This window comes from Filobasidium floriforme (genome assembly GCF_021052385.1).
Source record: "Filobasidium floriforme strain CBS 6241 chromosome Unknown HD553scaffold_3, whole genome shotgun sequence".
In the NCBI taxonomy this organism is placed as follows: Eukaryota; Fungi; Basidiomycota; class Tremellomycetes; order Filobasidiales; family Filobasidiaceae; genus Filobasidium; species Filobasidium floriforme.
In genome coordinates, this window is record NW_025763624.1 from 565,027 (window position 1) to 590,576 (window position 25,550).

The 25,550-nt window shown below is 53.0% G+C and overlaps 10 protein-coding genes across 10 annotated transcripts; 5 read left to right on the forward strand and 5 right to left on the reverse strand.

The window, feature by feature from the left end:
• Positions 1-105: 105 nt before the first annotated feature.
• Positions 106-3,151, reverse strand: HD553DRAFT_305273 (putative karyogamy-related protein). The gene is made up of 2 exons (XM_046179135.1): positions 941-3,151; positions 106-868 (listed from the first exon to the last, which is right to left on the reverse strand). Exons 1-2 carry the CDS (start codon positions 3,065-3,067, stop codon positions 188-190), a joined length of 2,808 nt encoding a protein of 935 aa, XP_046039195.1. The 5' UTR covers positions 3,068-3,151; the 3' UTR covers positions 106-187.
• Positions 3,152-5,482: 2,331 nt separating this feature from the next.
• Positions 5,483-5,987, forward strand: HD553DRAFT_339367 (uncharacterized protein; the record flags this gene model as incomplete). The annotated part of the gene is made up of 3 exons (XM_046182437.1): positions 5,483-5,743; positions 5,808-5,912; positions 5,973-5,987. The coding sequence occupies 3 exons, from the start codon at positions 5,483-5,485 to the stop codon at positions 5,985-5,987; spliced, it is 381 nt and encodes a 126-aa protein (XP_046039196.1).
• A 214-nt stretch (positions 5,988-6,201) lies between these two features.
• On the reverse strand, positions 6,202-7,479 carry HD553DRAFT_305277 (uncharacterized protein). The gene is made up of 6 exons (XM_046179136.1): positions 7,239-7,479; positions 7,097-7,169; positions 6,974-7,026; positions 6,822-6,910; positions 6,293-6,754; positions 6,202-6,225 (listed from the first exon to the last, which is right to left on the reverse strand). The coding sequence occupies exons 1-5, from the start codon at positions 7,355-7,357 to the stop codon at positions 6,321-6,323; spliced, it is 768 nt and encodes a 255-aa protein (XP_046039197.1). The 5' UTR covers positions 7,358-7,479; the 3' UTR covers positions 6,202-6,225; positions 6,293-6,320.
• A 269-nt stretch (positions 7,480-7,748) lies between these two features.
• HD553DRAFT_339369 (SCP2 sterol-binding domain-containing protein) lies at positions 7,749-8,843 on the forward strand (the record flags this gene model as incomplete). Its single annotated transcript, XM_046182438.1, has 11 exons — positions 7,749-7,766; positions 7,835-7,852; positions 7,921-7,980; positions 8,047-8,102; positions 8,170-8,222; positions 8,315-8,338; positions 8,412-8,428; positions 8,499-8,561; positions 8,640-8,651; positions 8,729-8,752; positions 8,823-8,843. 11 exons carry the CDS (start codon positions 7,749-7,751, stop codon positions 8,841-8,843), a joined length of 366 nt encoding a protein of 121 aa, XP_046039198.1.
• An 84-nt stretch (positions 8,844-8,927) lies between these two features.
• On the reverse strand, positions 8,928-9,620 carry HD553DRAFT_156808 (uncharacterized protein). Its single transcript, XM_046176791.1, has 2 exons — positions 9,238-9,620; positions 8,928-9,176 (listed from the first exon to the last, which is right to left on the reverse strand). Exons 1-2 carry the CDS (start codon positions 9,532-9,534, stop codon positions 9,012-9,014), a joined length of 462 nt encoding a protein of 153 aa, XP_046039199.1. The 5' UTR covers positions 9,535-9,620; the 3' UTR covers positions 8,928-9,011.
• A 526-nt stretch (positions 9,621-10,146) lies between these two features.
• Positions 10,147-14,001, reverse strand: HD553DRAFT_156786 (karyopherin Kap95). Its single transcript, XM_046176790.1, has 13 exons — positions 13,815-14,001; positions 13,650-13,708; positions 13,464-13,568; positions 13,092-13,367; positions 12,701-13,003; positions 12,503-12,613; positions 11,791-12,428; positions 11,576-11,717; positions 11,432-11,503; positions 11,229-11,370; positions 10,733-11,164; positions 10,425-10,669; positions 10,147-10,352 (listed from the first exon to the last, which is right to left on the reverse strand). The coding sequence occupies exons 1-13, from the start codon at positions 13,852-13,854 to the stop codon at positions 10,329-10,331; spliced, it is 2,589 nt and encodes an 862-aa protein (XP_046039200.1). The 5' UTR covers positions 13,855-14,001; the 3' UTR covers positions 10,147-10,328.
• A 361-nt stretch (positions 14,002-14,362) lies between these two features.
• HD553DRAFT_305282 (uncharacterized protein) lies at positions 14,363-15,854 on the forward strand. The gene is made up of 4 exons (XM_046179137.1): positions 14,363-14,449; positions 14,522-15,121; positions 15,227-15,388; positions 15,472-15,854. Exons 1-4 carry the CDS (start codon positions 14,444-14,446, stop codon positions 15,748-15,750), a joined length of 1,047 nt encoding a protein of 348 aa, XP_046039201.1. The 5' UTR covers positions 14,363-14,443; the 3' UTR covers positions 15,751-15,854.
• Positions 15,855-16,030: 176 nt separating this feature from the next.
• On the forward strand, positions 16,031-19,376 carry HD553DRAFT_347944 (MCM2/3/5 family-domain-containing protein). Its single transcript, XM_046183339.1, has 13 exons — positions 16,031-16,103; positions 16,225-16,361; positions 16,455-16,581; positions 16,659-16,925; positions 16,995-17,170; positions 17,249-17,407; positions 17,474-17,757; positions 17,818-17,963; positions 18,032-18,115; positions 18,184-18,420; positions 18,480-18,563; positions 18,631-18,740; positions 18,803-19,376. The coding sequence occupies exons 1-13, from the start codon at positions 16,101-16,103 to the stop codon at positions 19,299-19,301; spliced, it is 2,313 nt and encodes a 770-aa protein (XP_046039202.1). The 5' UTR covers positions 16,031-16,100; the 3' UTR covers positions 19,302-19,376.
• Positions 19,377-22,443: 3,067 nt separating this feature from the next.
• Positions 22,444-22,783, reverse strand: HD553DRAFT_327858 (uncharacterized protein; the record flags this gene model as incomplete). The annotated part of the gene is made up of 2 exons (XM_046181839.1): positions 22,444-22,664; positions 22,741-22,783. 2 exons carry the CDS (start codon positions 22,781-22,783, stop codon positions 22,444-22,446), a joined length of 264 nt encoding a protein of 87 aa, XP_046039203.1.
• A 278-nt stretch (positions 22,784-23,061) lies between these two features.
• Positions 23,062-24,156, forward strand: HD553DRAFT_156923 (uncharacterized protein). The gene is made up of 3 exons (XM_046176792.1): positions 23,062-23,255; positions 23,340-24,003; positions 24,070-24,156. The coding sequence occupies exons 1-3, from the start codon at positions 23,124-23,126 to the stop codon at positions 24,123-24,125; spliced, it is 852 nt and encodes a 283-aa protein (XP_046039204.1). The 5' UTR covers positions 23,062-23,123; the 3' UTR covers positions 24,126-24,156.
• The last annotated feature ends 1,394 nt before the right edge of the window (positions 24,157-25,550 follow it).

Below are 25,550 nucleotides of genomic sequence, written 5' to 3' on the forward strand. Positions count from 1 at the left end.
GCGTCTCGAAGTTACAACGTCAAATAGCTCTGTCACTCAAAACAGCCCGTGTCTTCTGATGAGTACGTTACGAACGGAGTTCGGCCAGAACGTCCTTCAGGCGCTCGAATTCCGGCTCGTCACCAAAGCTGTTTATGTGCAGATCACTAAGTAAAGCCAAATCGACGGATAGACGCAGACTAGTGACTCACGTGTCCTTTGTTCGACCCTGGAAAGTGCGAACCATGGTCCTGGCCTGGAACTTCCAGTCGCTCCACTTCGCCTTGCCCTTTTCTAAACCCTGCGCGGCTTCCTGCTCTTTGGCTCGAGGACCTAACAATCTCATGACGTCCACAAGTTCTTCCAGATCTTCCGTTGCGTCCTTGAACCTGGGCAGTTCCCTCTCGACCGTCTCGTCTGAGGCGATCCCTGATCGATACGCCTTCATGTAGCACTCCAAAGCGCCCGCCCAGTCTTCCTTCCATCGGAAGAGTTTCGCATAAATCGCGTAGATACGGGAAGTCTCGACCACTCGAGGCAGTATCACCACCTCGAACAGTCGCTCGACAATGGGCAAAAGACCCATCCCCTCGTTCGACGTGTAGGGCTGGTCCGGTGATCGATTTCCCGCGCCTCCGTTCCAATCTTCGCGAATGACTGCATCGACCAGCTTGGACAGCACGGCCAGGTCCACCTGAGTAGCAGCGTCTCGCGCGTTCTTCGACTCTATGGTTCGGCTCAAGGCACGAGCTGCTTCTGAAAGCTGGCCGACATCCACAGCCACGATCATGTAGTTCTGCCACATCTTCGAATTGTCGCTAGCGTGTCTCAGGCCATGTTGCAAGGCTTTGAAAGCGAGTTGCTTATTCGTGAATGGCACGCTTTGCTCCTGTCAATTCGCATGCGTTCAAAGAGTCAATTTCGGAGCTGGCACTTGTATGTCAGCAACGGAAGAACTCACCTCGCCGTCGTCCGCCTTGACCACACCGATTTCCCTAGTCAGCCGCAAGTAGACCGCCGCCAAGTTGTTCCAGGCCTCTGCGTCGTCCTCCTCGACGGCAACGTTCCTGCTAAAGGCTTCCCTGGCCTCCTCTAACCGTTCCTCTCGAAGCAGACAGCAGCCGAGCGCAAACCAGGTTCGGGCGTACAACGGGTTGATTTTCAAGGCGGCCTGGAATCTCGGGATCGCCTTGGTGAACTCTTCACGGGTAAGATAAATACCACCCAGTGATCGTTGCGACCGAGACGAAGTCCCCTTCGATACCTCCCAGGCCTTCTCATAATGTGCCTCCGCGTTGTCCGGCTCGAGGTCTCCCAGGAGACACCAAAGCTTGGCCTCCCGAGTGTTATCGATCCTGATCCGCTTCGTCTCCTTCCTCCCCGCCTCATCTTCCGACCGCTGCACCTTTTCTCGCTTTTGTACGATTTCCGGCTCGGCCTTCTTGCCCTCAAGCAGATCTTTAACGACCCGGATGGCCTTGTCGGTATCCTCCATACTATGATGACACCTAACGGCTTCTTCCCACATTTCCAGTCTCTCAAAGATCTCGAGTGCGGTCCTGACGACACCCATGCCCAGAAACCTGACCGCCAACTCTCTCTCCATCTCCCACTTGGAGACCAGAGGGAGCTGGTGGAAATACCTCAATCGCTCGCTAGGCTCGGAATCCGCCGTAGGCATCTGGTCGACGAGGGCCTGCAACTGCAAAGCCGACCTCTCGATCGTTCTCGATCGTTTCGATTCCAACCGAGCCCGAAGGAGCAAGGCGGTTGTGTGTACGGACCAGTTCTTCGGGTGAGTCAAGACTCGGGCGAGGAAGGGAGCCATCTGGGAAGCGGTCAGCCCGTTTTCCGGAGTATTGTTGTGTTGAGCTAGACACATGTCGATCAACAGCGCCTGATCGAGAGGATGCAGGGCCGGCTGATCTTGAGGATTGAGCTCTCGCAGGCTTTCGGGCAAGGCAGCGGCCGCTTTGATGGGTGCCAATTCAGCTCCGAGTCCAGCGTAGTCGAGAGATGACGAGGTGAACTGTGTCTGTTCCAGCAGGGTATCGTCGTTGAGTGCCAACGTTTCGGGCATGCCCGGGAGCTTGAGATTGGGTACCCTCTCCTCTTCATCGATCCCATTCTCCTTGACTTCGGCAACCTCCTCCTTCTCCTTGGCAGCTTCGGCGTGCTCCTCCGGCTGATCGGCCTCATCGCCTTGCCTCGTCCTGCTCTTGGCAACCAATACGAGCTGACTGAGCTCTTTGACCTGGAACTTGGTCCTCTTCCCCAAGGCTCCCGTCAACGCCCACTCCAATCCAGATTCTTTGGCAGCTGACAAGAAACGCTCGGAAGCCTGTTTGTCCATCCCGAGAAGATGGTTGGCGAGTCCAATTTCGGTGTGAAGCGCTACTTTATCATCGGCAGTAAGCAGAGCGGAGAGGGGGTTGGAAGAGGATAGTATGGTGTCGAGAGAGGAAAAGAGGTCGGACGAGAAGTTGACGGGTTCGTCCAAAAGAGCCCGATGGACCAGGCCGATTCGCAAAGTCCACCACGGAAGCGTCACAAGATTCTCCGAACTCTCCGCTTGCAAGGTTTCGATGATCCTCAATGCAAAGAGGAGAAGTGTGGGCTCCTGAGCCAGATGATATGCTGGCTCTCCGTCAAGCGCGAGCAGAGGAATGGTGGCATTGTGCAGGGCGATGTTAAGGTCGGCCTCGTCCGAATTCGTTGTGCATCCAGCGAGAAGATCTTTTGTCGTGAAATCGAGTGCTGGACCCGTCCAGTTGAGCTGGACAAAGGCGTGTAGACAAGCGATGGCGATGACCAATCGACACATCTGCTCCTCCTCGATACTCAATTGCTGCTCGTTACTGACGGCCTTGTCCGATCGAGTCAAGCCGACGGAACTCCACAAATCCTCTGTTCCTGTTCTTTCTGAGCTAGAGAAGAGGCTCCTCGCATATGTTGACAAGAGGACGTCCTTGAACCTCGCCGAGAGGAGATCGTCCGAGAGCTTGGATGCGGTGCTGAAAGTCGATGTCGAATCGTCATTGGCGAGCCGCAGGAGCTTCAACTGCAGGTCGAGAGATGTCGAGGCCATCTTATGTCTATAGTATTGAGCCGTGGTAGCAGATGAGCTGAGATCTACCTGTCTGTCGAGCGAAGTTGAGATGTCTGCCCCAACTTTTTACCTTCTGCTAGCTGCTTGGTCATGCTGCTTGGAGAGGTCGAAGTGTTTACTTTGTCAAAAGTCGAGGGGATGCAAGGTGAGCGATCCATGTCGATCACGTGAAAAAGTCATACCAGTTGTATGTTTCAGCGTTGAAACACGTGCCCCATCTGGTCGGGTTCATCATCTAGGTATACAGTTTTAGCTAGCAAGCCGTTCACGTTCGGTCATAGGACAGTATAAGCAGAATCTCTTGTTTGTCGCTACGTCGCAACTCAAGGCCCTCGTCGAGCACCACCCCTCCTGATTCCCATCCCTCTGGACATTCCCGACGACGCACCGCCCAGATCGATCGGCGAGTTGCTCACTCGCCTGATCATTTCCTCTACATCCTCTCCGTCCCTCATCATCTCTTGCTCGGGGTTCCGGTAGTTCAGACCCCAGATGGCCATCGCCAACTCAGGGTCGCCTCCGTAGTAAGGGTAGGACGGAAAGGCCGTCCCGGGTGCTGGGTAAGCGTACGCGCCGTCGAAGGGATCAGGCGTAGGTGAGAAGGCCCAGGCGAGTGTCGAACCGATCCTAGACAGCCAACCTCGAGCAGGAGTAGCAGGAGGCGGGCTGATCAGCTCCTTTTCGCCCGTACCTTCCGTCTCTTTCGTTTTCATCTCCAGCTTCTCGTCCATCACAGGTCCACCGTCGGTGGGTTTCTTCTCTAGGGAACCGATCTCCGGATCTTCAACCTTGGCGAAAGGCGTGACGTACGTCTCCTCCTCATAAAGACTCTTGGGAAGGTGATACTCGTCTTGCACACCGTTGAAAGACGTGAACATCATGTTGACTTTTCGGTGGATGGGTTGGGGTCAGGGTGGGGAAAGAAGGAATGGGTGAAGAGACAAACCTTCTTCTCGCCTATCAACGGTATCTCGGTGTACCAGACGATTAGAATTGACTTTATACCCTGTTTTCTCTACACAGCCTGCAGGCGTGATCCAGGGGGCGAACTACACCATCCTCCCCAAACATCGTGCCTCCTTTCACCTCTTCCTCTTCAACGTCACTGTCCCTGAGGATCTCGCCTAGGAACCTCATTACGAGTACGTCTCACGCGTCATGTCACGTTCGGCCTGTTGAAAGGATGGCACTTTAGGCGCGAGGATAAGGGCAAATTGGGTCATCTGGGCGCGATGCTGCTGTCGACACTGGAAATGATGAACTGTGAGCGTGAAGTCGGAACGTGATAGCGTAGGCGAGTCAGCGCATGTACGGTATGGAGTCAGGTTTCCGGGCCCAGGAAACAATCCTTGGGTCTGGATTCTCTGTCCATGATCGAAGTACCCTACCCGGGTGCATGACAGGTACTAGTACCTCCCCCTCCATTGCAAGCCCAAAGTCGTGCCGGGCATGGACAGTTGAATACAGGCCCTGCATCCATCCTCTGACTTTCGCCATGTTGATATTGTGTTGGGGTTTGAAGCAGAGATCCTGTTATCGAAGACAGAAAGATCAGCCCGCTCACCATCTTTGCATGATGTAACTTCAAGTATGGGAAGTCACGGCCAGAGCGTTGCGTTTCACCTCCCATAACGTCGTCGCGATCCTAGGTGGTCCGTTCCTCTTCCTTCCGCGCTGGCTTAGGGGAATCCCGCGATGAAGTTGGGCGTGTAACAGTTTCAAAGGGTTCAGATGTAACGGTTTGAAGGTACAAGGCTGGGTGTTCAGCCTGGACTGGAAGCCACGCGACACAACAAGGATGAATGCCTCGACAGGTTCGAATCATCGAAAGAGCCTTTCACGCACTTCCGGGGCTGAAACGCGGCGTGTATACAGAGGTCAACTGATAGTTCTCGAACATCGAACCCTGGACATCACAGGATCATTGTTTTGTTTACCCCTCTGGTCCTGATTCGCATTTCTAGCCCCTGAGATCATCAGTCAAAGGGGTCCAAGACCTATGTTGGCTTTCGATGATCCACCGATCTCGAAGCCGTCGAGCATGGGAGCTCCTTCAACTGAAAGATACTCACAGAGAAAGGCGCATGAGCGTCAGGAGAACACGGATAATACAAGGGGTCAGAGGGTGAAAGTGAAACCGCAAGGTACCAGGAGGGAGTGGCATTCGAGAATCGATGAAGATCTATGACAAAGGGGCGGCGAAGGGGAGCGCAAGGGGGGACAAAGGGGAATCATTTCATGCCGTCGTCGGTTTTGAGCCAGATGTCGACGGCGGGGAGAGCATCTCAACAAGTATAAGAGCCATCGGAAATGGCATCACACAACTGAATTTGATATCGACTTGTTCGGTAGTCAATCAATCTCGAAAACATATTGCCGACCACCAAAATTATCATGCTGCATCTACCCAAGATCATCCCATTCGTATTCGCTACCCTTGCGGTCACATCCGCCCGATCGGTAGTCATCACGGCGGGGAACCCGAACGGATTATCGATCGAGAATGTCGGTCATGCCACCGTTCTCAAGTTCAATCAGCCTGCAAACACTCAATTGTGGCAGTTGATCGAACCTGCGCCACCAGCTGGCAAGCAATGGGGAAACGGTGCTGGTACTTTCATGATTCACCAGAAAATCGATCCCAAATCCATCGTAGTGAGTAGAGACAGTAATCGGCTCTTGTGTCAAATCTCTTGAGGGCTGACCTTTGGGACTATAGTGCCATCTCGAAGGGACACTCGGTGAGGGGCCCCTTGATGTACAATGGAACTTCGGTGACTGTACGGGAAACGCCGACGAGCCGGGCTGGGAAGTCAAACAGGGCGTTAGCTTGAAATGCGCCAGGCCACCTAGCTTTGTGCAGTGCTGAGCATTATCCCTGCAGTTGTTGTATTCGTGATAGTTTCGTTTTGTCAAGCGTGTAATATTTCTGGCCTTTTAACATACTGTTTTCTGCAAGACGACTGTCTTGAATCGATCGCGTCCAGGTAGCGTAAGTGATTGGGTTCACGACGTTCGCAATTCTTCTAACGGCAAAGTGAACCTCCAGCTAGTACGTGCTCCGCGTCTAATCGTAGCGGGCTAGAGATCAGAGCTGAGGGAAGATGCAGAGACTCCGCGGCAAACTAGACAGATCGCTTGATTGTTTGTTATCAATACGGACACATCAATTCGTAACTCTATCTACGAGGACGTGATACATACGGCCTCTTGATCATATATCCCGTCGCATCTACGCCGTCATAGCGTGAGCTACTTCTGCATACGTCTCCCCTTCTTGTCGCGTAGAATGTCCATCTGTTTGCGCTTTCACCCGTCCATCTGCTTTTTCGTCAACCACCACCGCCACGTTATCGACTTCCTTTTTGATGTTTCCGTTCATCAATTGCAACTCGACCCTCTTGACATCGATTTCTCCTTCTTCCCCGGTCTCCGCCTCCGAACCATGGATCACGACCTGTTTAACCTCGACAGGTTGTGCAGGGATCATTCGCAAGATCCGACTCTTGGTCTCTTCGAACCATCGTTGCAAACCGATAGCCAGCGAAAAGTCGGCATCACGGGTAAGAATATAGAGTCGGGTGGCCAGGAAAAGACCGATCAGACAGCCGGTGGTGAACATGGCGATGCTCGTCGTGATGATCAAGATAGGGGTAAGCACGAAGCCTGGAAAATGAGCATCACTCATCAGCTTGTCATCTTGACATCGGGAGCCCAAAGAGATATGACCAACTAGTGAGGAGCAGCACAAATCCGAGCACAGCTAGAAGGAACATGACGGTCCCGATGATAGCCATGCTCATGCACAAAGCGATGAAACCCCTGTCGTGCTTCGGTTGTCAGTACCGTAAAAAGATAGCTCACGACAGCCTCCTGTGAACTCACAAAGCAAAGAGGATGGGGAAGATCGAGAGGAAGCCGAATACAGCCAGGAATATCTAGATAAAGATAAAGTGATCAGTCCCCCGCACAGAGTCGTAGACAGGGTCAAGACGGCTGTCGGCTCACAAAGACTACCGGGTTCTTTTCGGCAAAATCCTGTACTTTGGTGCTGGTAGGTGTAAAGTACTCTTCGTCCATGCTATTGGCTTGTGCCGAATAAGCGAACTTGAACTGCCAAATATCTACCAGGTCCCCAAGAAAGACTTACATGCTAACGTTCTTTTTCACCGTATCCACGCTTTCTTCCAAGACAGAGTTGAGTCCGACACGGAGGTCATGAGCGGTGTCGGCAATCGACCCTGGCGATTTTTCTACCGAGTTGGCCATGACTTCCAGTTCAGTAATGAGACGTCGAAGGTCAGCCTGTCAGATCATCCAAGCGTGACATTTGATTATAAGAAGGTGAATGTCCGCGATCTGAGAGCAGAACGTTTCCTCGACTGCGAACGGATTCGGATGACGAATGCAACGGGCTGTCACAACGCATAGAACAACGCATATACTGTAGGTTATATATGTATTATGACCGTCATTACGTAATATAGCTGGACGTCGACGATACCCGGCGCGATAACCGAAGCTCGTCGATGCCATCCATCAGCAATTAACAGCAACTAGCTGTGCATTCCTGAATTCCGGACATATCCTCAGTCTACGGAACGTCTATACGCATCTTGGAACACTAAGCACCCTCATATATCTGATTCAGCTAATCGAAATGTCTTCTGACAGCAAGGTACGCCTCGCAGCGAAACCTACCTCGTTCAACGAGATTTGATTTGACGGTACTTGTCTCACATATAGTCCAGCCAGATCCTATCGGTCAGTATCCAGACATCTGAATGGCTCTGACAGCAAGGTACTCACTGTAAGCTGGCATAATACTGTAGACTTTGCAAAAGTCGTTCGAGCAGCTCTCTGACGAAGAGAAGCAGAAGCAGGTCAAGAAGGTCAGTCGCGGCGTTCCCTTCCTTTCTGCGTCATCTGCTGACCAGAACGTTGATGAGCGGCCATAGACGAATGGTATTTTCCAGCTGAATATCAAGGGCAAGGAGGACACGGAGATATGGACGTGAGTCGGAACGTCGCCGGTGTGCATAAGATGGTGCGGCTAACGGACAATTCTTGCGATGGTATAGCATCGACATGAAGAACAAAGGAGAGGTCAGGAAGGGCGAAGCTGGTAAAGCCGGTGAGTGCAAAGGGAACTGGAGGCTCTCATAACAGATGCTACATAATAGTATCGGGTATTGACGCTACTTCGAAAACGTCACTCTGATATAGACTGCACTATTACCATGCCCGACAGTATGTCATGTCTACCTTGTACGCCGGCCGACCTGCGCCAGCTGACTTCCACCTTTCGCTCGCTCTTTCGCAGACGTGTTCGTCGGCCTGGTAAGTGACGAATCCTCTCATTTACACGACGCATTCTGGACAGCTGATTTTGACTACTCTTTCTAAATAGTCCGAGGGCAAGGTCAACGCTCAGAAAGCGTTCATGACCGGTCAGCTAAAGGTCAAGGGTAACGTGAATCAGCTTCCATTCGGCTTGTCGATCGACTATCTTAGCTCATACGAGTCCATCGCTTCTTTTGTATCTTCTCAGATCATGTTTGCGGTGAGTCGGCTGCCGTGATCCTTTCTCTCTCGCAACGAGACTGATGTTGTCGCTTGATGTTGCTTGACGTCTGGCAGACCAAGTTGGATGACGTGTTGAAGGTTTGTTGCTTTCCTACCTTCTGAGGCCGTACTGTCTACTGAGTCAACCGCTGGCTTTCGTGTCCGACAGACCGCAAAGAGCAAACTATAGATGGGATGTTCGGACAGAGCAGATGATCGATTTCCGGTTGGATATGATTATAGATATGAACGGTACGTCGATGAGTGCACGATACAGGCATCAACATTCGACTAGACTACGACTCAGATCGTTGGTAACAAGCACCAATATTGGGACATGATGTCCGTTCTCATGCTCTCAACAATCGAGGAACGGCGCTGGCTGCTCCTGGCAGATTAACCTGATTCCTTCCTTCTCGTTCATACATTCAACTGTCTCGCACGCGCCAGGCCTTGTCTTGCAAGCGCCAATCTGCCATTCGATGTCTGGTCCCTCAAGGCTGAGTATGCCTTCGAGATGACACTGGGATGTCCGAGCGTCAGCTTCTTCGGGGTTGCAGACGCTGACAAGCGGCCTGACTCACCTCGTTGTGTTTCAAACCATTGACAATCTCGAAAGTTCCCTCACCACCTGGCCAAGCACCTCCGTCAACTGGCTCGGGTCTGTATAGCTGCCAGAGCCTGTCTTTCATATTTTCCGCCCACATCTGCTTAAATTCCAGCTCCCTGGTGAGACCTGCTCCCGATGTGTTCGGGATCCGAAACTGGTAAGCATGGTTGTGCAGCTTGACAGACCGGGTTTTGCCTCGCTGTACGAGGCCAGCGGATGCAACCGAAAGGGTGGCAACAAGAGCAAGCACGGTCTGGAATAGTCGAAGCATGGTGTTGTTGACTGGTTGTGATTCACTGGTAGACTGGTACTGTTGTATCTGTGCACGAAAAAAGGGAGCTCATGTGTTGCAGGGCTTCAAATGTTGTGCTCTTGGTGGTCAACGAGATATAGACGGAGTGACCGGCAACCTCCCCGGGACCCAAACAGTTCTTTCTTCCCCTTTCATCCCCCTTTTCCCCTTTTCCCCTTCTCCGTTTCCTTTCCCCCTGCCCGGCTCGCTCTGATACCCCGTTTCTTTCCAGTTCGACACATGTTTCCCCTGTGATGGAGCCGGCCGATGCGGTCAAGTGACTTGTGTGCGATTGATACAATGCAGTCATTTGAAACATGCCTCCGTCTATGCGGGAGTATTGTACAAAGTAGCTCGAATTGCATACCTCTGATGCCCGAGAAGACAGGGCAATGAGACCGCGTAGCATCGCACCTCTCGAGATGCCTGACGTAGACCTGCCATCCTTCAGATGCACATGAGCCTCGTTCTTTTGCTTTCCATTGTCTATTCGTGATGGTCCGACTATCCGGCATGATATCCGACGGAGAACTGGGTGATAGCCGGGTTTTAGTTTCACAGCCGTTAGCCGTAAAGCGTTCGTGTGCCTGCGTGTCGTGTCGTGAGCGCCGACTGTTGCGTAAGCTATACAGAAGGTAGGCGCGGAAGGCCTCTTCGATGAGGATGATGAGAAAGGGGGTGATATGATGCAGGGAATTAAGAAGCAATGCGATGGGGGATGATATCGAGAGGACAGGCCGTAATGGTGGGGTGTAGGGAAGAGGTCAAAGTCTTCAGTTGACGGCAGCTCGGACGGCCTGTTGGTTAGTGACAAGAAATAGGGTAAGTGGTCGACACGCGAGTATTGATCGCCTCATGAGAGTACCTACCTGTCGGGCGTATTTGACCGCGTCGGTCACTCGACGCTGCTTGCAGTTCCTCATCTTGGCAATGTGCAAGAAGTGCGAGATCGAGGGCTCCAGTAGGACGGGCTTGATGCCCTCCTTGTAGGTGCTGGCCATATCTCCGAGCAGGTTGTAACATGTTCGGAGGTAGTCGAAGGAAGCGTCCTCTTCGTCCGCGGTACTCGTGATGAATTGGATGATTCCCCCAACGTACGGCATGAAGGCCATGGCTAAATGGTGAGGATCGATCGATCAGTACCGCGGTCACCTTGTAAGATGTGGGCAGCACTTACGATCCGTGTCTTGCAGACCGGTCAAGATACCGATAAAGGCCTCGGCAATCGACTCGCGCATCGCCCAGACAAAGTCAAACATGCCAGCATCGCTGCTGGACGTTGCCTGGACCTGTCCAGCCTGCGACAGCATGGCCATGACGTTCTGAAGGTAGGGGGTAAAGCCGGATCCCAGAGCAATGGCGACGTCTCCGAAAACCGAAACAACAGTGGGCTTGGCGGTTCGGTGAAGGACCGGGCTAGAGAGCGCGGCCAACAGAGCTTGTAGCAAGGGGTCGGCATAGGGTGAAATCTTGCCCTTGACGGCACGAGCGAGATCTCCGGTTACACCGACGGCAGCGGTGAAGACCTGGAACTCGTCGAGGGTTCGCAAAGCCGAGAAGATGAACTCCATGAGGTGTGAGGTGTACTTTTCGAAGCTCTCGTCCAGGACTGCGGAAATGACAGCAACATGTCAGTGACAACGACAGCTATCGAACATATACGGCCGACCTACCAAGAACCAAGCTCGAGATCGTCATGAACGCGTCCTCGGCGACAGCAGCGTCCTTCGCAGAAGTCTGCAGCAATTGAAGCTGGACGTTCATGATTCGGTCGGCCAGGGGCTCGATCTGGTGTCCAACCTTTCGGATGATGGCCTGTGGCATCGCAGAACCGAGTCAGTAAGACATAGCATGCCAAAGACTGACGCAAACTGACCTGAATGACGTTGCAACAATTGCTCTGCAATTCGTTCCAGTTGTTCCTGTCATCACTTCCGACGAGCTGATTCTGAATATCGCACACAAAGTTCACCTCAGCTACCACTCTCTCGAGTGATTACACAAAGACATCGAGGCTTACCCTCAATTCGAGGAGCTTTTCGCTTCGCGACAAGATCTCGAGACCAGCCTGCGAGACGAATTCCAGAGTGTCCTGGACGGCGGTGCTAGCCAGGGTAGCGATGGCCTCGTACGTAGCGGTACGAGCGTTACCGTCGTTGTTCCTGTATGTGACAGCGAGGTGTGTCAGCGCCCGTCAAACCTCTTCTCCGCGATGACATATCAACTGCCGCTGACCTGCTCTCGCTAGTGCTCATCAGGGCCTCCATCAACCCTCGGTAATAAGGCGACAACGGCGTCGTGGTCGCCTCATCCGACTCCTCGTCGCTGAACCCGAGCGCGAGGTTCTTGATCGACCAACACGAGCTGCTTGCGATCCTTCCCGTCTGCTGCAGCCCAAACACGAGCGCCTTGACCAACTCGGGCAAGTGTTCTTCCGGCTGAATGACCTTGATCATTAGGTCGGTAATCCTGCCCAAGGTCCAGGCTACACTGTCTCGGACGGAAGCGTGTCCGTCGTTCATCATCTGGATCAAGGTGGGCAAGGCCTGTCGAACCAAGGGGGAGAGGACGTATTCGTCGGGCCCGTCCAAGATGGATCCAAAGACCATGACGGCCGCGTCTCGCTGATGCCAATCCCCAGCCTGGATGTTCTGCTCGATGAAGGGAATGGTAGGGGCGACAATATCGTTGCCAACAACAGTGGCCAAGAGTCCGACACAGGTCCCCGCAGCCATGGCCACGTTCCACTCGTCGTCCTCGGCATCTTCGTCTTGCTTTTGCATGAGGACAAGCAGTTGAGGCAAGATCTCGGGCAGGGCTACCTTGGCAAAGTTCTGGCTCTCCACCACGGGGGAGGAACCGACTTCGGCGGCCTATCGAAAGCGAAACATCCAAGATGAGATATGCCACTCCTGTAAGCCGACAGCAGGTGAGATGGCGCGCTCACCTCTTGCGCCTCGTACATCAACTCGGCCTCTTCGTCACACACCGTCGACCAGAACTCGACCGCCTGGAGAGCGACCTTTTCCTCTGCGTTTTGCATCCCGATGACCGTCAACTGACATTGAGAGCGCCACAGAATTCTCGATCAGCCTAACCAGTCCCTCTCATTCCCTATAAAACTACCCGCGAGACAAAGACTTACGCCAAACAAGGCCCTCTCCATGTACAGCTTCATCTTGTCGTAATACAGTTGCATGATTTTGACGAGACACTCGAAAGCGCCCACCTGGACAGGTATCGATGGGCTCTGCGTAGCCTCGCAAACGACCTGCATAATGTAGTTTCGCTCGCCCTCTCGCTCAAAGTTGTCCCTGATGAATTCCAAACTGTTGTACAGGGCTTGGATGGCGGCGGCCTGGACGTCCATGTTGGTCTCTTCCTTGCGTACACCTTGGACGACGGCGGTGAGGATTTCGTTTGATCGGGAGGCGAGGTATTCGGGGCTCTACGAGAATGACCAGTAGCATATACAAGAATCGTTTGTGTCAGCAACTGCCGAAGCTGTCCATCACAGACGACTTCGCTGAACTCACGATCGCCTCGCAGATATAACCGATCGTCTGCAGAGTAGCCACCCTCAACCCGACATTGTCCTGCCCGACAAACTCCAACAAGGTCCCGATCAACTCGTTCCACTCCCCATAAGGCAGCTCGCAGGCTGCAATGGCCGCGATCGCGCTCGCCGAGACACCGGCGGCTCGTTTATCCGGCGACCCGAGGGTTTGGAGACAGAGCCGTTTGAGCTCGGTCCGGCGGGATGCGTCGAGGGTCTTCCATCGTTCGAGGAGGGCGTTTTGAGTGGTGGCTTCCTGCGAAGTGAGGCGAGTAGGAATGCAACCGTTGTTAGTGAAATCTGAAATGGTTTGTTTACGGGCTGTGCTTCGTTGTGGTTGCGGAAAACTTACTCGCCCGGTCAAAGCGTTCTTGATGGCGATACCCGCTGCATTCCTGATATGGCTCTGTTGCTGTTCGTTGGCCAACTCCATAGCCAGTGTGTGCATATAACCGCCCTGTCATCGTCCGCAGATCTATCAGCATTCAGTGCGAAGAGGTTGCGAAATCAGGGTATCCCCAGGTCGGAGAATGCTTACATAGTCGTTCTGCATAGCATTCTGCAATTGCGCCGTAGCTTCCTGCCGGGTGGCATTGTCTATCCTCAGCACAAGATATCGAGCAGATCATCAGTATCATAATTGACGTCTCCCCATTCCACGCCGTGGGTGAAAAGCGTAAAACTCGACATCTCGAACACGTACCAGCCGACAACGAGTTCACCAAAAGAGTACCTGCGTCCATCTTGAGAGCTTGAATTCTCTTTTGCGCTATTCTACTGTAATGAAGTTCCTGAGACTCCGTTCAACTTGCTGTGATCCGTGTCCGTGAAGTATGAGGCTGAAAGCTAGCTAATGCGAAATCCTGAATCCGGAGCTAGTTTGAAGGGAGGGTCGTGTTTTGATTGACGGTGGGTCGGGTGTGCCGTCGAGCTGTTCCGTCGCTGAAAAGAGGTGGGCGAAAGGATGGTCGAGTGAGTGTGTTGCTTTGTCACTCTTTTTTCGTAAAGTCGTAGGGTGTTGTCAAGATTAATACGGTGATGTTGGAGTGCTTGTTTATTATCATCTCGTTCAACGTAAACACAACACAGGGAGCGAGACGGGTGGCTGGGGCGGGGGGAGGTTCTCACGGTCCAGCGCCAGGCACACGCAGGCTCTTCAAAGGGAGACAATCTACATGTCAGGCTATCTGACATTTCACGCTCACAAAGTCAAGGTTACGATCGAGGTAGATCTTCAATCGACCATGGACTGGACCATCCACTGACCCCAGCTATCGACGCAGGTTAACGGTCCTTGACGAAGGCATCGTGCTGTGGTAAGGTTCTACAATCATGAAGGTGAGCTGACTCTTCGTCTATGAGCGCTTGGCATTCACTCAGCCCCACCTCTGCCTTGCCTCGCGCCAACAGGTCCTCAAGGCCAGAGCAGGCGTTCTCACAAACCTCGAAGTCCTGACCCATCTCCAAACCCTACAAACCGATCTCGACTACATCTCCACCTGTCGTAAATACAACATCTCTCGTCAAATATGGCGGGAACGTGGGAAATCTGGTCAGCCTCCCGACGTGCCAACGTATGAGGACGAGGTCGAGCCCGAGATAGACAGATTGATACGGGTCAAAGAGAGAAGGAGGATAGATAGGTTCAAAAAGCGACAAGAAGTCAGACGCAAAAAGGCGGAGGCGAGTGAGAAGGAGTATAAAAAGGAGTACAAGAAGTGGGAGGAGGAGTGCGAGAAGCTTCAGGCTGCGGCTGCCAGCGTACCCAAGAAACGAGGAGCGAAAAAAGCCCAGGCGGTAGCTTTACCCCCAGAGCCTCAACGGCCTGAACCGCTCCTCTCACCTGAACTCGACAACGATTTGGATTTGGATTCGGATTTGGGCGACGAAGACGATATGATGAGCGGAGGACCACTGGATCACGAGAGCGTCCTGAAGAGGTTGAAGGATAATGAGCAGTACAATGCTGTGAGGCCGGTTCCGGACGCTCTGAGGTACATTACCGATGGGGTCAGTACCACGTCTTCCTGCCGCGTCTCTTATTTGTGCAGGAGACCGAACGACTAACTGACGAATTCGAGAATTTTCTTCTTCATCGCATGTGACCGAGACCAGACCACGAAATACCTAACCGACAGCAAACTTACCGTCACCCGCCGTCAGACGCCTCAATTGATCCAAGAACTCGTACATCAGCTTCATCCTTACCAGTTGACCAAGGCCGAGACATTGCAGATCGTCAACTGTCCTCCAAAGAGTCAGGTCGAATTGTGGTTGGTGCGTTGACAACGACGACATCGGGAAGCAAAGACGCAGATTTACTTACGGATTTCACTGTATGCCTATGCGTGTGCTGACAGAGTGTGGACGAGGTGGACGACCGACTCCCGGATGAGGCACAACGGCAGGAACTTCTCGACCTCATCGAATCTCACCTCCTCCCTGCCGACGATTCCGAGGCCAACTTTGGACAGACTGTGGACGAACATCCAACCAATGCCTCAGGGTACGCGGGTTACGACGACATGGTGGACGAAGAGGAGATGATGGCGCGTGCGGGCCAGGATCAGTTTTTCAGCGAGGACAAGTGGGGCAGGGAAGGGATGGAAGAGGTCGAGGGAAGGGATATCGACGAGTAGACGGATCTCCGTCTGTCCATAATGTGTCTGTCTGCTGCCCTTCTGTCGAGATGTATAACGACCCCTTTACGACTTACGAACCACGATGTCAACCCATGTCCTTGCTTGCTTGCGTTGCTTGCACTGCTTTTTCCCACGCAGGCTGGCTGAACCCGAGACTCTGAGGGAACCGTCGAACGCGCTCCTGTGCATGGGAGGGGGGACGCGATTTCATTTAGTTCGCGTTTGTTTGCGATGTCCAAGAGGGAGAGAGAGAGTTGTTGATGTCAAGATCGACCTTGTTGCTGCCTGCCATCTAGTTTCGCCAGCGTAGCTGTCTTGACACATAAACCACAAGGATACATCTCACAATGGCAAGTTCATGCTTGTCCCCTTTCTACGATCACTCCCCCTCAACCCGGACTGATTTGCCCTGGCATCCTTCTTGAACACGCATCACGTTCCGATCATGAATCTACAATCGTAACCCAACAGGAAAGTAATCGAGTCTACAGCGTCCAAGTCTTGCCCGGAGACTCTTCTTCTCGCTCCCCGGACTCTCCGGCCCAGATTGAAAAGGCGTTTTGGGAGTTCTTGCACGGTTTCAGGGTTGGCGGGGAGTTTGTTTACCGGTAAGCTCGACATTGTGCTTGCGGCCGAACCTGGCCTTGAAGGGCAAGGTGTAGCAAAGGCTTGACTAAACAGACGTTTGGCTTGGATGCTAGTGATCGACTGAGAAGCTTGTTGTTGCTCGGTAAACACACGCTGGATGTGGACCTCAACGACCTGTTGTTGTTCAACGAGGAGCTGGGGCAATTACTAATGGAACGACCGGGCGAATGTATCCCTCTTGTGAGTTCGCGAGAGCATTGAACGAGTGGTAGGCAGTTGCGCTGATATCTCCATTGCCCTTCGTCCGTGCCGTCTAGCTCGAGTCCGCTCTCCTCCGCCTATCACGTCAAATTCTCCATCCCCTCTCACGTTCAGCGAACCGCACAGCCAACACAACTATCCCCCGGGACGGTGCCACGAACAACGGTAATACCGAGGAAAACTCTGCTAACGCTTATGGAGGCGCCTCAAATGGTAATCTCGGCGCGAATGGAGTAGCCGGGGATCTGGGAGAGATGGAGATTCCCGATGTGCAGGTCACGATCAGGAGTGGGCAGAACATGTTGCAGTTCCGGGAACTGACCGTGAGTCACGGTTTCTCTGGTTCGCAGCCGGCAGGACTTGGCCGCGGTTTCTGACGTGCCGCGTCGCAGGCCAACACTCTGACGAAGCTCGTCCGACTGCCCGGGATCGTCATCAACGCCTCGCAACTCTCTTCCCGAGCGACGACCTTGTTCTTGCAATGTAAAGGGTGTCGAAGCACGAGGATGCTGAACCAACCAGGTGGTGGTGTTGGAACGGATCGTAGTCTGCCCCGGCGATGTGACGCGTGCGTCGTCCGAGCTCTGGTGGTACCGGTCATTCTCGATTCTTGATACTGATGACCACTTGGCAATGGGTCTAATAGCCTCGACCAGGATGGGAAGAACTCGTGCCCGCTCGACCCGTATGTGGTCGTACACGACAAGTGTCGCTTCGTAGACGCCCAATCAATCAAGCTGCAAGAAGCTCCCGACATGGTACCCGTCGGAGAACTGCCTAGGCACATGGTCTTGCACGCTGAGCGGTAGGTCGCACGTGTTCGATTATGTCGACAAGAACAGTTTGACTGAAAGGCAAACAACAACCGCAGATACTTGACGGGTCAGGTCGTACCGGGATCTAGGGTCATCGTTACAGGTATTTATTCGACGTACGCACCCGCAAAGAACAAGACCACCTCGGGTGCTCCTGCCCTCCGACAACCCTACGTCAGGATCTTGGGTCTCGAGCTGGATACTTCATTGGCTGCTGGAGGCGGAGGGCTGAAGAACTTTACACCGGCCGAGGAGGAAGAGTTCTTGAGGCTGAGCAGGAGTGATGATCTGTACGAGAGGTTCGCTCGAAGCGTAGCGCCGAGTATTTTCGGGAGTTTGGGTGAGCCTAGATCTTGAGATGAGGATACCGCTTGCCTTTGTTGACAACGTGACTCCACAGACATCAAGAAGGCGATCACGTGCCTGCTGTTCGGAGGGAGCAAGAAGATCTTGCCAGACGGGATGAGGTTGCGAGGGGATATCAACGTATTGCTCCTCGGTGATCCTGGTACTGCCAAAAGTCAGCTTTTGAAATTCGTGGAAAAGGTGAGTCAAGCGGAGGCGCGGCACAAAAGCAAAGCTTGTCACTTATATCGGCAATGAGTCATCTGCAGGTCTCGCCAATCTCGGTGTACACCTCCGGAAAGGGTTCGTCGGCGGCTGGTCTTACCGCTTCCGTGCAGCGAGACGTCAACACCGTAAGTAGTCGACTTGAGTACTGCCTTCAGGTCCAAAGGCTTAAACCTCATGTGATCGCTTTCCCCAGAGAGAGTTCTATTTGGAGGGAGGTGCGATGGTGCTCGCCGACGGGGGTGTCGTCTGTATCGACGAGTTCGACAAAATGCGAGATGAGGATCGAGTGGCAATCCATGAGGCGATGGAGCAGCAGACCATTTCGATCGCAAAGGCGGGAATCACAACCATTCTGAACTCGAGGACGAGTGTGCTGGCCGCGGCTAACCCCGTGTTCGGACGATATGATGATATGAAAACTCCCGGAGAGGTACGTCGAGTTCTTGAAAGGCCGTATCGTCCGGGTGAACTGATACTTGATTTCCGCAGAACATCGATTTCCAAACCACCATTCTATCCCGTTTTGATATGATCTTTATCGTCAAAGACGAGCATAACGAGATGCGAGATAGGGCAAGTTGGCTTTCATCACCGGGTCATGTTTTCATACGTAGCTGACTAACGACATTCCCTCCCGCAGACCATTGCCAAGCACGTCATGAACATTCATATGAACCGACAAAATGAGGCAGAAGCGGTGGGAGAGATTGATATCGACAAGATGAAGCGATATGTTTCCTTCTGCAAGGCGTGAGTGTATTTGACTGCCTTCGGTACATGACCCTTGCTGAAAGGCTTCTTCTTGCTTATAGACGATGTGCCCCTCGTCTATCGCCCGAAGCTTCCGAGCTGCTTAGTAGCCACTTTGTCGGCTTGCGGAAACAGGTCCAACAGGTCGAACGCGACAACGACGAGCGAAGTTCGATCCCAATCACTGTTCGTCAGCTGGAGGCCATTATCCGGATTTCGGAATCGCTCGCCAAGATCACCCTGTCCCCCGCCGTTTTGCCGCATCACGTGGAAGAGTCCATCCGACTATTCAAGTTCAGCACTATGGACGCCGTCTCGGCCGGGTCGGTCGACGGTCTATCGCGAGGCGAGCTGAACGACGAGATTGACAAGATCGAAAAGGAGCTCAGGCGAAGATTGCCCATCGGATGGACAACGAGTTACCAAAGCCTCGTCAGGGAGTTTGTCCAGCAGCAGGGTTACACTCAGCACGCCCTGGAGCGATGTCTTTACGTACTGGAGAAGCGAGATGTCATCAGGTTCTCGGGACAGAAAAAGGTCGTCGTAAGGACAGGAGTTTAATGAGTCGTGCCAATTGTGATCTCTGCCTGTTATGGTTGTATCTGCCCTTTTATATAATGACAAGGTGAACTGGAATGGACTTAACCTCCAGACGAACGATCTCGACCCGACAATTCTGACTTGACCCCGCGCTCAAAGCGGCTAGCCTGAAGTATCCCTACAACACGATTGGTTTTCAGTAAGAAGATTGCTATCAAGCTGGTAAGCCTCGCTCACGCTAGCTCGGTTGACCGATCAAGCCACACAGTGACTACATCGTAGACAAGGTCCAGATACCTACAGGTCCCTAGCGTATCATTACGCCGGTTCCGACACAGCATAATCTAAAACTCAAAAGTGGCGATGACAACCCTGACATGCCTGTCTATACATCTCAAAAGGTGCAGACGATATACTGTAACGGAGACAGAACATCTCATGCTCGACTTTCACATTCCGTTTGTACTACATTCTGTAGGATACTGGTACGTCGGCGGAAATTTTCGACATGCTAATGATGACAAGTTTTCGTACTAGTACTATCGAGAAGCGTTCCTGAAAGCCTCTATCGAGCTTTCTACCACTGTCCCATCATCGAACTGCCAGTAAACGGGTCCCAGAATCCGCTCACATCTTCACTTGCGATTGCATGTTAGTTGATGAGAATGATATGAATGTTGAGATATCTGTATGTGCAAGCTGATTTTCCTTTGGCAATATAATCAGAATCAGTTGTGACTGGCCTGGAAAGGGGTTTCGAGCATGTTACTGCCTCGGCGGTTTGCGTTTCTCTCTTATATCTATCTCGACTCGCAGCCTTCCTTTGTCCCTGTTGGCTGTCAAGCGCAGCCAATTTAAGTTGTTATCTGTGTTGCGCTTTGAAGCTGGGCATTCCACACCTTACTCACGCTTATCGAATTCTCGAGACAAGGCCAAGATACAGGGTCTAGTCATCATTCCGCAATCGATCTGGCTCACTTCCCTCTGCACTCCGCCCACACAGCAAGAGTAGCGCTCAGTAGCTGCTATAGTACCAAGCGCTTTGATCTGGATTAAGAGTCGAGCAAGAGCCCCTTTATTCAAGCTTCTCGACATACCACTGAGCGCTACTCTTGCTGAAACACGAGGTTTGCTTCCGCGTCTCTTTTGCGAATCAGCAAGGTCGCATGAAGTGCATCCTACTAACCCCGCAACATGAAGGCTTCAACAGCCCATAGTACGGCTGTTGTGTAGGAAGGTGACCGATTTCTGATCAATGTGAGTCTCCCCTGCAGATTCAGTAGTCTCATTGAAGTCTAGGCGTTCAATGATGGGGCTGTGAAGGTGTATTTATGCAGCTGCTTCTTCGATACGGATGCTGCCACGATAGTTGCGGGACGATGACGACACACTACTGGTGTAGCGAGGTTGAGAAAGCGAAGAAAACGGAGAAGATTGACATCCTTTCCTGAATAAAGAAACCAGACGAGTTGCCGAAGATGTTCAGAACAGCGACGGTCGATAAAAAGCTAGTCATATATCAACCGTCTGGGCAAGCACGCCTTCCAGTACATACCATCACAGGTAACCCAGAAGAGTCACCCCGGCCCATCCTCGGTCAACGTATTGATTGACGCATCGAGAGAACATTTTTTTCGATATTTGCGATCGACCTCGTCAAGTACATGGAACCTGTCATCGGATCGGATTCTTGTGAGCTGTTGACGGCCAAGTACATTAAAATAAAGGGCCTGAACTTGGAAGGGCACATATCATGTACTGCCGATAATCGACGACCTTGCGACCATCGAGTTACTTGGATTTTGGGTCTGACAAGCTGATCATTGATATCCGGCTGGGAAGACAGTCCCTACTGGGTTGGAAAGCTCTACAACGCTGACAATATCCAATTCCGACAACATAGAGCTTTGAGGAAATACAGCTTCACCAGAAAATATTGTCGATCCGGGTTACCGGGTGAATTACATACGGGATTCAGACATCCCTGAATGCTCAATCACATGTGTGAGCGTATAGCTTCTCCACGATATCAATTTTTGAGTTCTTTGGTTGCCAGTGTACGAATTTGAATTTCCTTGGCTCTTCGCAGGCTTCGGCTTGAGGTATGGACTGGGCTTCAGCCTGATCGTCATTGGCCTGATCTCCAGCCTGGGCTGGAACTGCGACAGCGTTTGTTCTGTCACGCGCACTCCCGAATGCAATGTACGCAAACAGAGCAGGAATCAAACGTGCCACGTACATTTTACGCCTGTATAGATCTTCGTTGCTCATCCGCCACTTGTCGGTCGCGTTTCGGATCGCTGATGCCATGTACTGGAGGGCTTTTTGCCCCTCGACATCCGGACGGTTCACAAAGGTGGCCTGTACCCAGTCGTCTGGCATAGGATCGACAGATAGCACAGAAGTTCCGTCTTTGATCCCGGTCAAGGCTTCTGTCAAGCGTGCAACGATCAATCGCATCTTTTCATCGTTGAGCGTGGGAGTCGGATACTCCTGCTCGCCCACGTCAAATTGGATGAACGTTTCGGCCATTTCTGCGATTGCATCGTAGATGTCCCTCTGAATCACAACTTGATTGGCAAGATGGTTATCCAACGATTGTGGTAGTATGCCCAACGAATAGTTAAGCTTTCCCACATGTCCGCTCGCTCGAGGTTCGGGTAATAACCGATCGGGTTGAGAGAATCATCCTCGAGTGAGATCTTCAACGCTGCACGGGACAAGTCATAGGCCCATTGCCCATCTTTAGACCGAATAGAGTGCTTAGGATCGAAGACTGTGTAGATCGAGATGCATCGCAGCCGTCCTATTACACACGACGGCCCGCGCCCGTCCATTATGCTAGGCACAGAAAATGAGGTTCATTCGCTTCCTTGGACTGACGTCCCTCTCAGTGTCGGTGATACGAGTGGACGTTCCGAGCGCGGCTGGCCTTCTTTCTTTGCTTTGCAACAGAGGCGGAGCATGACGGACATATGAGCTGGAGCTTGTGTGTAATGTGATGGTGATAACTATACAACGGTATATCCTGGCAGGAAAGATGCGTGACCAGAGCTGGGTGGGAGGATTAACGGTTCTTGGTTTGTCTGTATTCAAGTCGACATGACCAGACATCAGCATCACAACGAGACTTGGGCCTGCATTCTCTATGAATGTTTGTGACTCACCGATAACTGAACCTCTTTCTTGTCTGCGAAAACTCTCCCAACTTGTGTCCGACCATCTCGTCCGTGACGGCCACGGGGATATAGTCCTTGCCGTTGTGCACCATGAACCTGAGGCCGACGAACGATGGCAAGATCGTAGACGCTCGGCTCTTGGTAAAGATCGGGGTGTTGTTCTTCAAGGCATCTCCGAGGTTGGGAAAGGCGGTGAAGAAGGGTCCTGTAGTGGTTGAAGGGTGTCCCATGACGAGCAGGTTAGTAGTAGCTCGAGGTTACAAAGTGACGAACAGACTTGCCTTTCCATGCGGACCTGCTGAAGAGAGCGGCTGAGGGAAGCATAGCCGAGCTACTATGTCAACCGAGAGAGGGAGATCTCAAATTGCAGGCGGAACCGTGGATACACGACTCTGAAATTAGTCAGGATTGTGGTTATATGATCGAGACGAGAGGAGTTGACAAAGTTGAATGCCTCGATGCCCTCTCTCTCCCTCTCCCTCGGAGTCAAAGGGTGGCAATCACGTGACTGAACACGCCCGAGGGATCGGTGATTCATCCCTCTTGACGTCCCCATAACATGCACGTTTGACGGCCCAATTCGAGTCAACTACCTGGCAGATATCGTCCAAATACATACGCCCTTGGGGATCGTTCTACTCAGCGACATACGACTCGACGTACGATGACAAGCACTCCTGTTCCGCCTAAAACAGCGGCCGGTTCGGTGCCTCAACACATCGCCTTGTACGAGTCGCTTCCCAGCCTGATCGCACAGGTTCGGGCTGGTAAGATCGCCCTGGGTACCACCCTCCAGGTAAGTCCTGTTGCACACAAGATCCGTACGTATATCCCGGAAGGCTCATCACGACATGCGATATCCTCTCCGCGGAACCGACAGCTGCGATTGATCATCGGGAAGCACCGCAAACAGGCCACCGCGCACCTCCTCTCGAAAGGACTACCTGATCCCTTTATCAACCTGCCTGCAGGGCTCAATCCGGACATCAAGCTTCCTCCTGAGCTAGAAGCACTCCAGCTCGAGGTAAGCAAGACCCCTCGGCCTGCTGCCAATTCGGCCAGTTCGGCCGGGGGGACTCCTAATGACCAACCCAGGCCGGCGATGGCGAACCCTCAAGCTAGGCCTCCTCAGGCTGGCCAGGCTGTTACGAGGAACCCTACACCCGGGATGGTCCGCCCACCAGTAGCTCCTGGAGTCCGTCCACCTGCATCAGGTACTCCAATGCAACAAGCCCCTCCTCGTCCCCCGGTTCAGCAAGCACAAACTCCTCAGCCTGCTGGCAATAGACCTCAGCCCAAACCTAAACCCAAGGCTGCACCTCAACAAGTCCGACCTCCAGTTGCACCTCCAGCTACGAACGCGGCTTCTCCCGCCCCGGCTCCCGCACAACCCACCGCCAAGACCTCGGCTGTATCCACGCCTGTGCCGAGTAGGCCGTCGAGCGAGGCGCCGAGTCAGCCTGGACAGGCGGGGACGAGGCCGCCCGTTATGGCCCCTGGTGGAAAGTATTCGTGGGCTCAAGTGTTTCAACTGAGCGAGGCTGGTAGGCATCTATCACACGTGATGATTTGAAACGGGCGCAAAAGCTGACTTGATTGTCCGACGCCAGAGCGTCAGGCTTGGTTTGACGAGGTAGGGCTAAGCGGGCGATCATTATCAGGCTGAAAGGTAGCGACACGAACGAAATTGATATGCGATCTCCTGTATCTCGCTACAGGTTCCCGAAGCTAAACCAGCTTGGACCAGGATCTGGAACCATGCAGCTCAAAAGAAGCCCAACCCATCGGCAGGGAACGGCAGCGCTCCTGGAAGTGCGAGCGGCAGTGCATCTCCAGCACCTTTGCCTCCTGCCGGTCCGTCTGTATCTGCGAGCCAGAATCCGAACACGGCCGCGGCGGACATCCTAGCCAAGAACCCGCCTCCATTGCCTAATCTCAATCTGCCTCCCGTTCGAGCGGCACCTGCGCCTGTCGAAAAGGCCAAACCGCAACCGAAGCAACAATCACCTAAGCAGGGTGCACCTGCCTCGGCCCAAACCCCCGCTGGCGCCCCTGGACAGAACCCGAATCAACAAGCTCGACCTGCTGCTTCTGCTGCGGCTCCTGTCGCGAGACCTCCGTCGAATCCGAGACCCGCAGGTCAGACCCAGACTAATCCTAACCAGCCTGCTAACCAGAACTCCAACTCCAACTCGAACGCGAACACTGGCCCCAACTCGAACGCGAGCAATCCTTATGCGTGGCTTCAGAATATCAGACCGATGCCCCCGCATCTCAACCCATCCACGTTGAACAAGAGCATGGTCGACTTTTACATGGGCTTGAACGAAGATCAAGCCAGGACGATCTCACAGGAACGAAGGGATATACGAAAATGGGTCAGGCAGCACGTCTTGACTCGGAGAGCCGAGGAAGACCAGATACGACAAAAGCAGCAGGTACAGTACGATCAGCAGCAACAGTTGCAACAACAGCAGCAGAAGGCGGGACAGGGGCAACAACAGGGAGCCGGATTCAAGCAGCCGGCTCCTCCTGGGCCTAATCAACAGCCTACACAGACGGCCCGCGTGACCCTGGAAAGCTTGCCTCGAGAATTGCAAAAGTACAAAGAGGCCAACAACGGCAAGAATCCGTCGATGGACGCTGTCAAGGATCTGTGCCGTCGGACCAACACACCTTGGACTATCGAGCTCGAGCGTGGCGTCGAAAAATGGTGCTACGTCGCGCCGCCCAAGAGCTCCAAGCAGATCCTGTCTGAACAAGTCAAAGAGCTGGCCATGGACGTTACGGGTGGATCGATGGACGATAGCATGGAAAAGGCGCGTTCCGACTGAAGACCATCCGAAGTTCATTCGTGCTTGTAAGAATGCACGCAGACTAATGAGACGTGTCAATTTTATGTCCATGATTATTTCATTTAGTTGTTTGCCGGGCTCGCCGAGGATTTCTATGGGGACAATCTGCGAGGAGCTTGTCTAGCGAGCCGAGCGCGGTCAAAGGACGAAGTCGCCTTGGCTCCGAAGGACATGTCGTTTCACCTCCGTGCGTAGAGATAGCGGGTTCTATCATATCCATGCCGGACACTCAACTT

What these genes read in the sequence shown, in the direction of transcription:
- HD553DRAFT_305273 (XM_046179135.1), bottom strand. Translation starts at nt 3,067, where the DNA reads ATGGCCTCGACATCTCTCGACCTGCAGTTGAAGCTCCTGCGGCTCGCC. An exon ending in TCAAGGCGGACGACGGCGAG is followed by an intron (nt 869 to 940) that starts GTGAGTTCTTCC and finishes GCGAATTGACAG; the next exon opens with GAGCAAAGCGTGCCATTCAC.
- HD553DRAFT_347944 (XM_046183339.1), top strand. An exon ending in GGCGGGGAGTTTGTTTACCG is followed by an intron (nt 16,362 to 16,454) that starts GTAAGCTCGACA and finishes CTTGGATGCTAG; the next exon opens with TGATCGACTGAGAAGCTTGT. An exon ending in ATATGAAAACTCCCGGAGAG is followed by an intron (nt 18,421 to 18,479) that starts GTACGTCGAGTT and finishes TGATTTCCGCAG; the next exon opens with AACATCGATTTCCAAACCAC.
- HD553DRAFT_156786 (XM_046176790.1), bottom strand. Translation starts at nt 13,854, where the DNA reads ATGGACGCAGGTACTCTTTTGGTGAACTCGTTGTCGGCTG. An exon ending in TGATGTACGAGGCGCAAGAG is followed by an intron (nt 12,429 to 12,502) that starts GTGAGCGCGCCA and finishes CGCTTTCGATAG; the next exon opens with GCCGCCGAAGTCGGTTCCTC. An exon ending in AAAAGCTCCTCGAATTGAGG is followed by an intron (nt 11,504 to 11,575) that starts GTAAGCCTCGAT and finishes TGCGATATTCAG; the next exon opens with AATCAGCTCGTCGGAAGTGA.
- HD553DRAFT_305282 (XM_046179137.1), top strand. An exon ending in TGAGGTACATTACCGATGGG is followed by an intron (nt 15,122 to 15,226) that starts GTCAGTACCACG and finishes GACCGAGACCAG; the next exon opens with ACCACGAAATACCTAACCGA. An exon ending in GTCAGGTCGAATTGTGGTTG is followed by an intron (nt 15,389 to 15,471) that starts GTGCGTTGACAA and finishes GTGTGCTGACAG; the next exon opens with AGTGTGGACGAGGTGGACGA.
- HD553DRAFT_305277 (XM_046179136.1), bottom strand. Translation starts at nt 7,357, where the DNA reads ATGGCCAACTCGGTAGAAAAATCGCCAGGGTCGATTGCCGACACCGCT. An exon ending in GTGAAAAAGAACGTTAGCAT is followed by an intron (nt 7,170 to 7,238) that starts GTAAGTCTTTCT and finishes ACAAGCCAATAG; the next exon opens with CATGGACGAAGAGTACTTTA. An exon ending in AAAAGAACCCGGTAGTCTTT is followed by an intron (nt 7,027 to 7,096) that starts GTGAGCCGACAG and finishes ATCTTTATCTAG; the next exon opens with ATATTCCTGGCTGTATTCGG.
- HD553DRAFT_156923 (XM_046176792.1), top strand. Translation starts at nt 23,124, where the DNA reads ATGACAAGCACTCCTGTTCCGCCTAAAACAGCGGCCGGTTCGGTGCCT. An exon ending in CCCTGGGTACCACCCTCCAG is followed by an intron (nt 23,256 to 23,339) that starts GTAAGTCCTGTT and finishes CGGAACCGACAG; the next exon opens with CTGCGATTGATCATCGGGAA. An exon ending in GTTTCAACTGAGCGAGGCTG is followed by an intron (nt 24,004 to 24,069) that starts GTAGGCATCTAT and finishes GTCCGACGCCAG; the next exon opens with AGCGTCAGGCTTGGTTTGAC.
- HD553DRAFT_156808 (XM_046176791.1), bottom strand. Translation starts at nt 9,534, where the DNA reads ATGCTTCGACTATTCCAGACCGTGCTTGCTCTTGTTGCCACCCTTTCG. An exon ending in ATGGTTTGAAACACAACGAG is followed by an intron (nt 9,177 to 9,237) that starts GTGAGTCAGGCC and finishes CGGACATCCCAG; the next exon opens with TGTCATCTCGAAGGCATACT.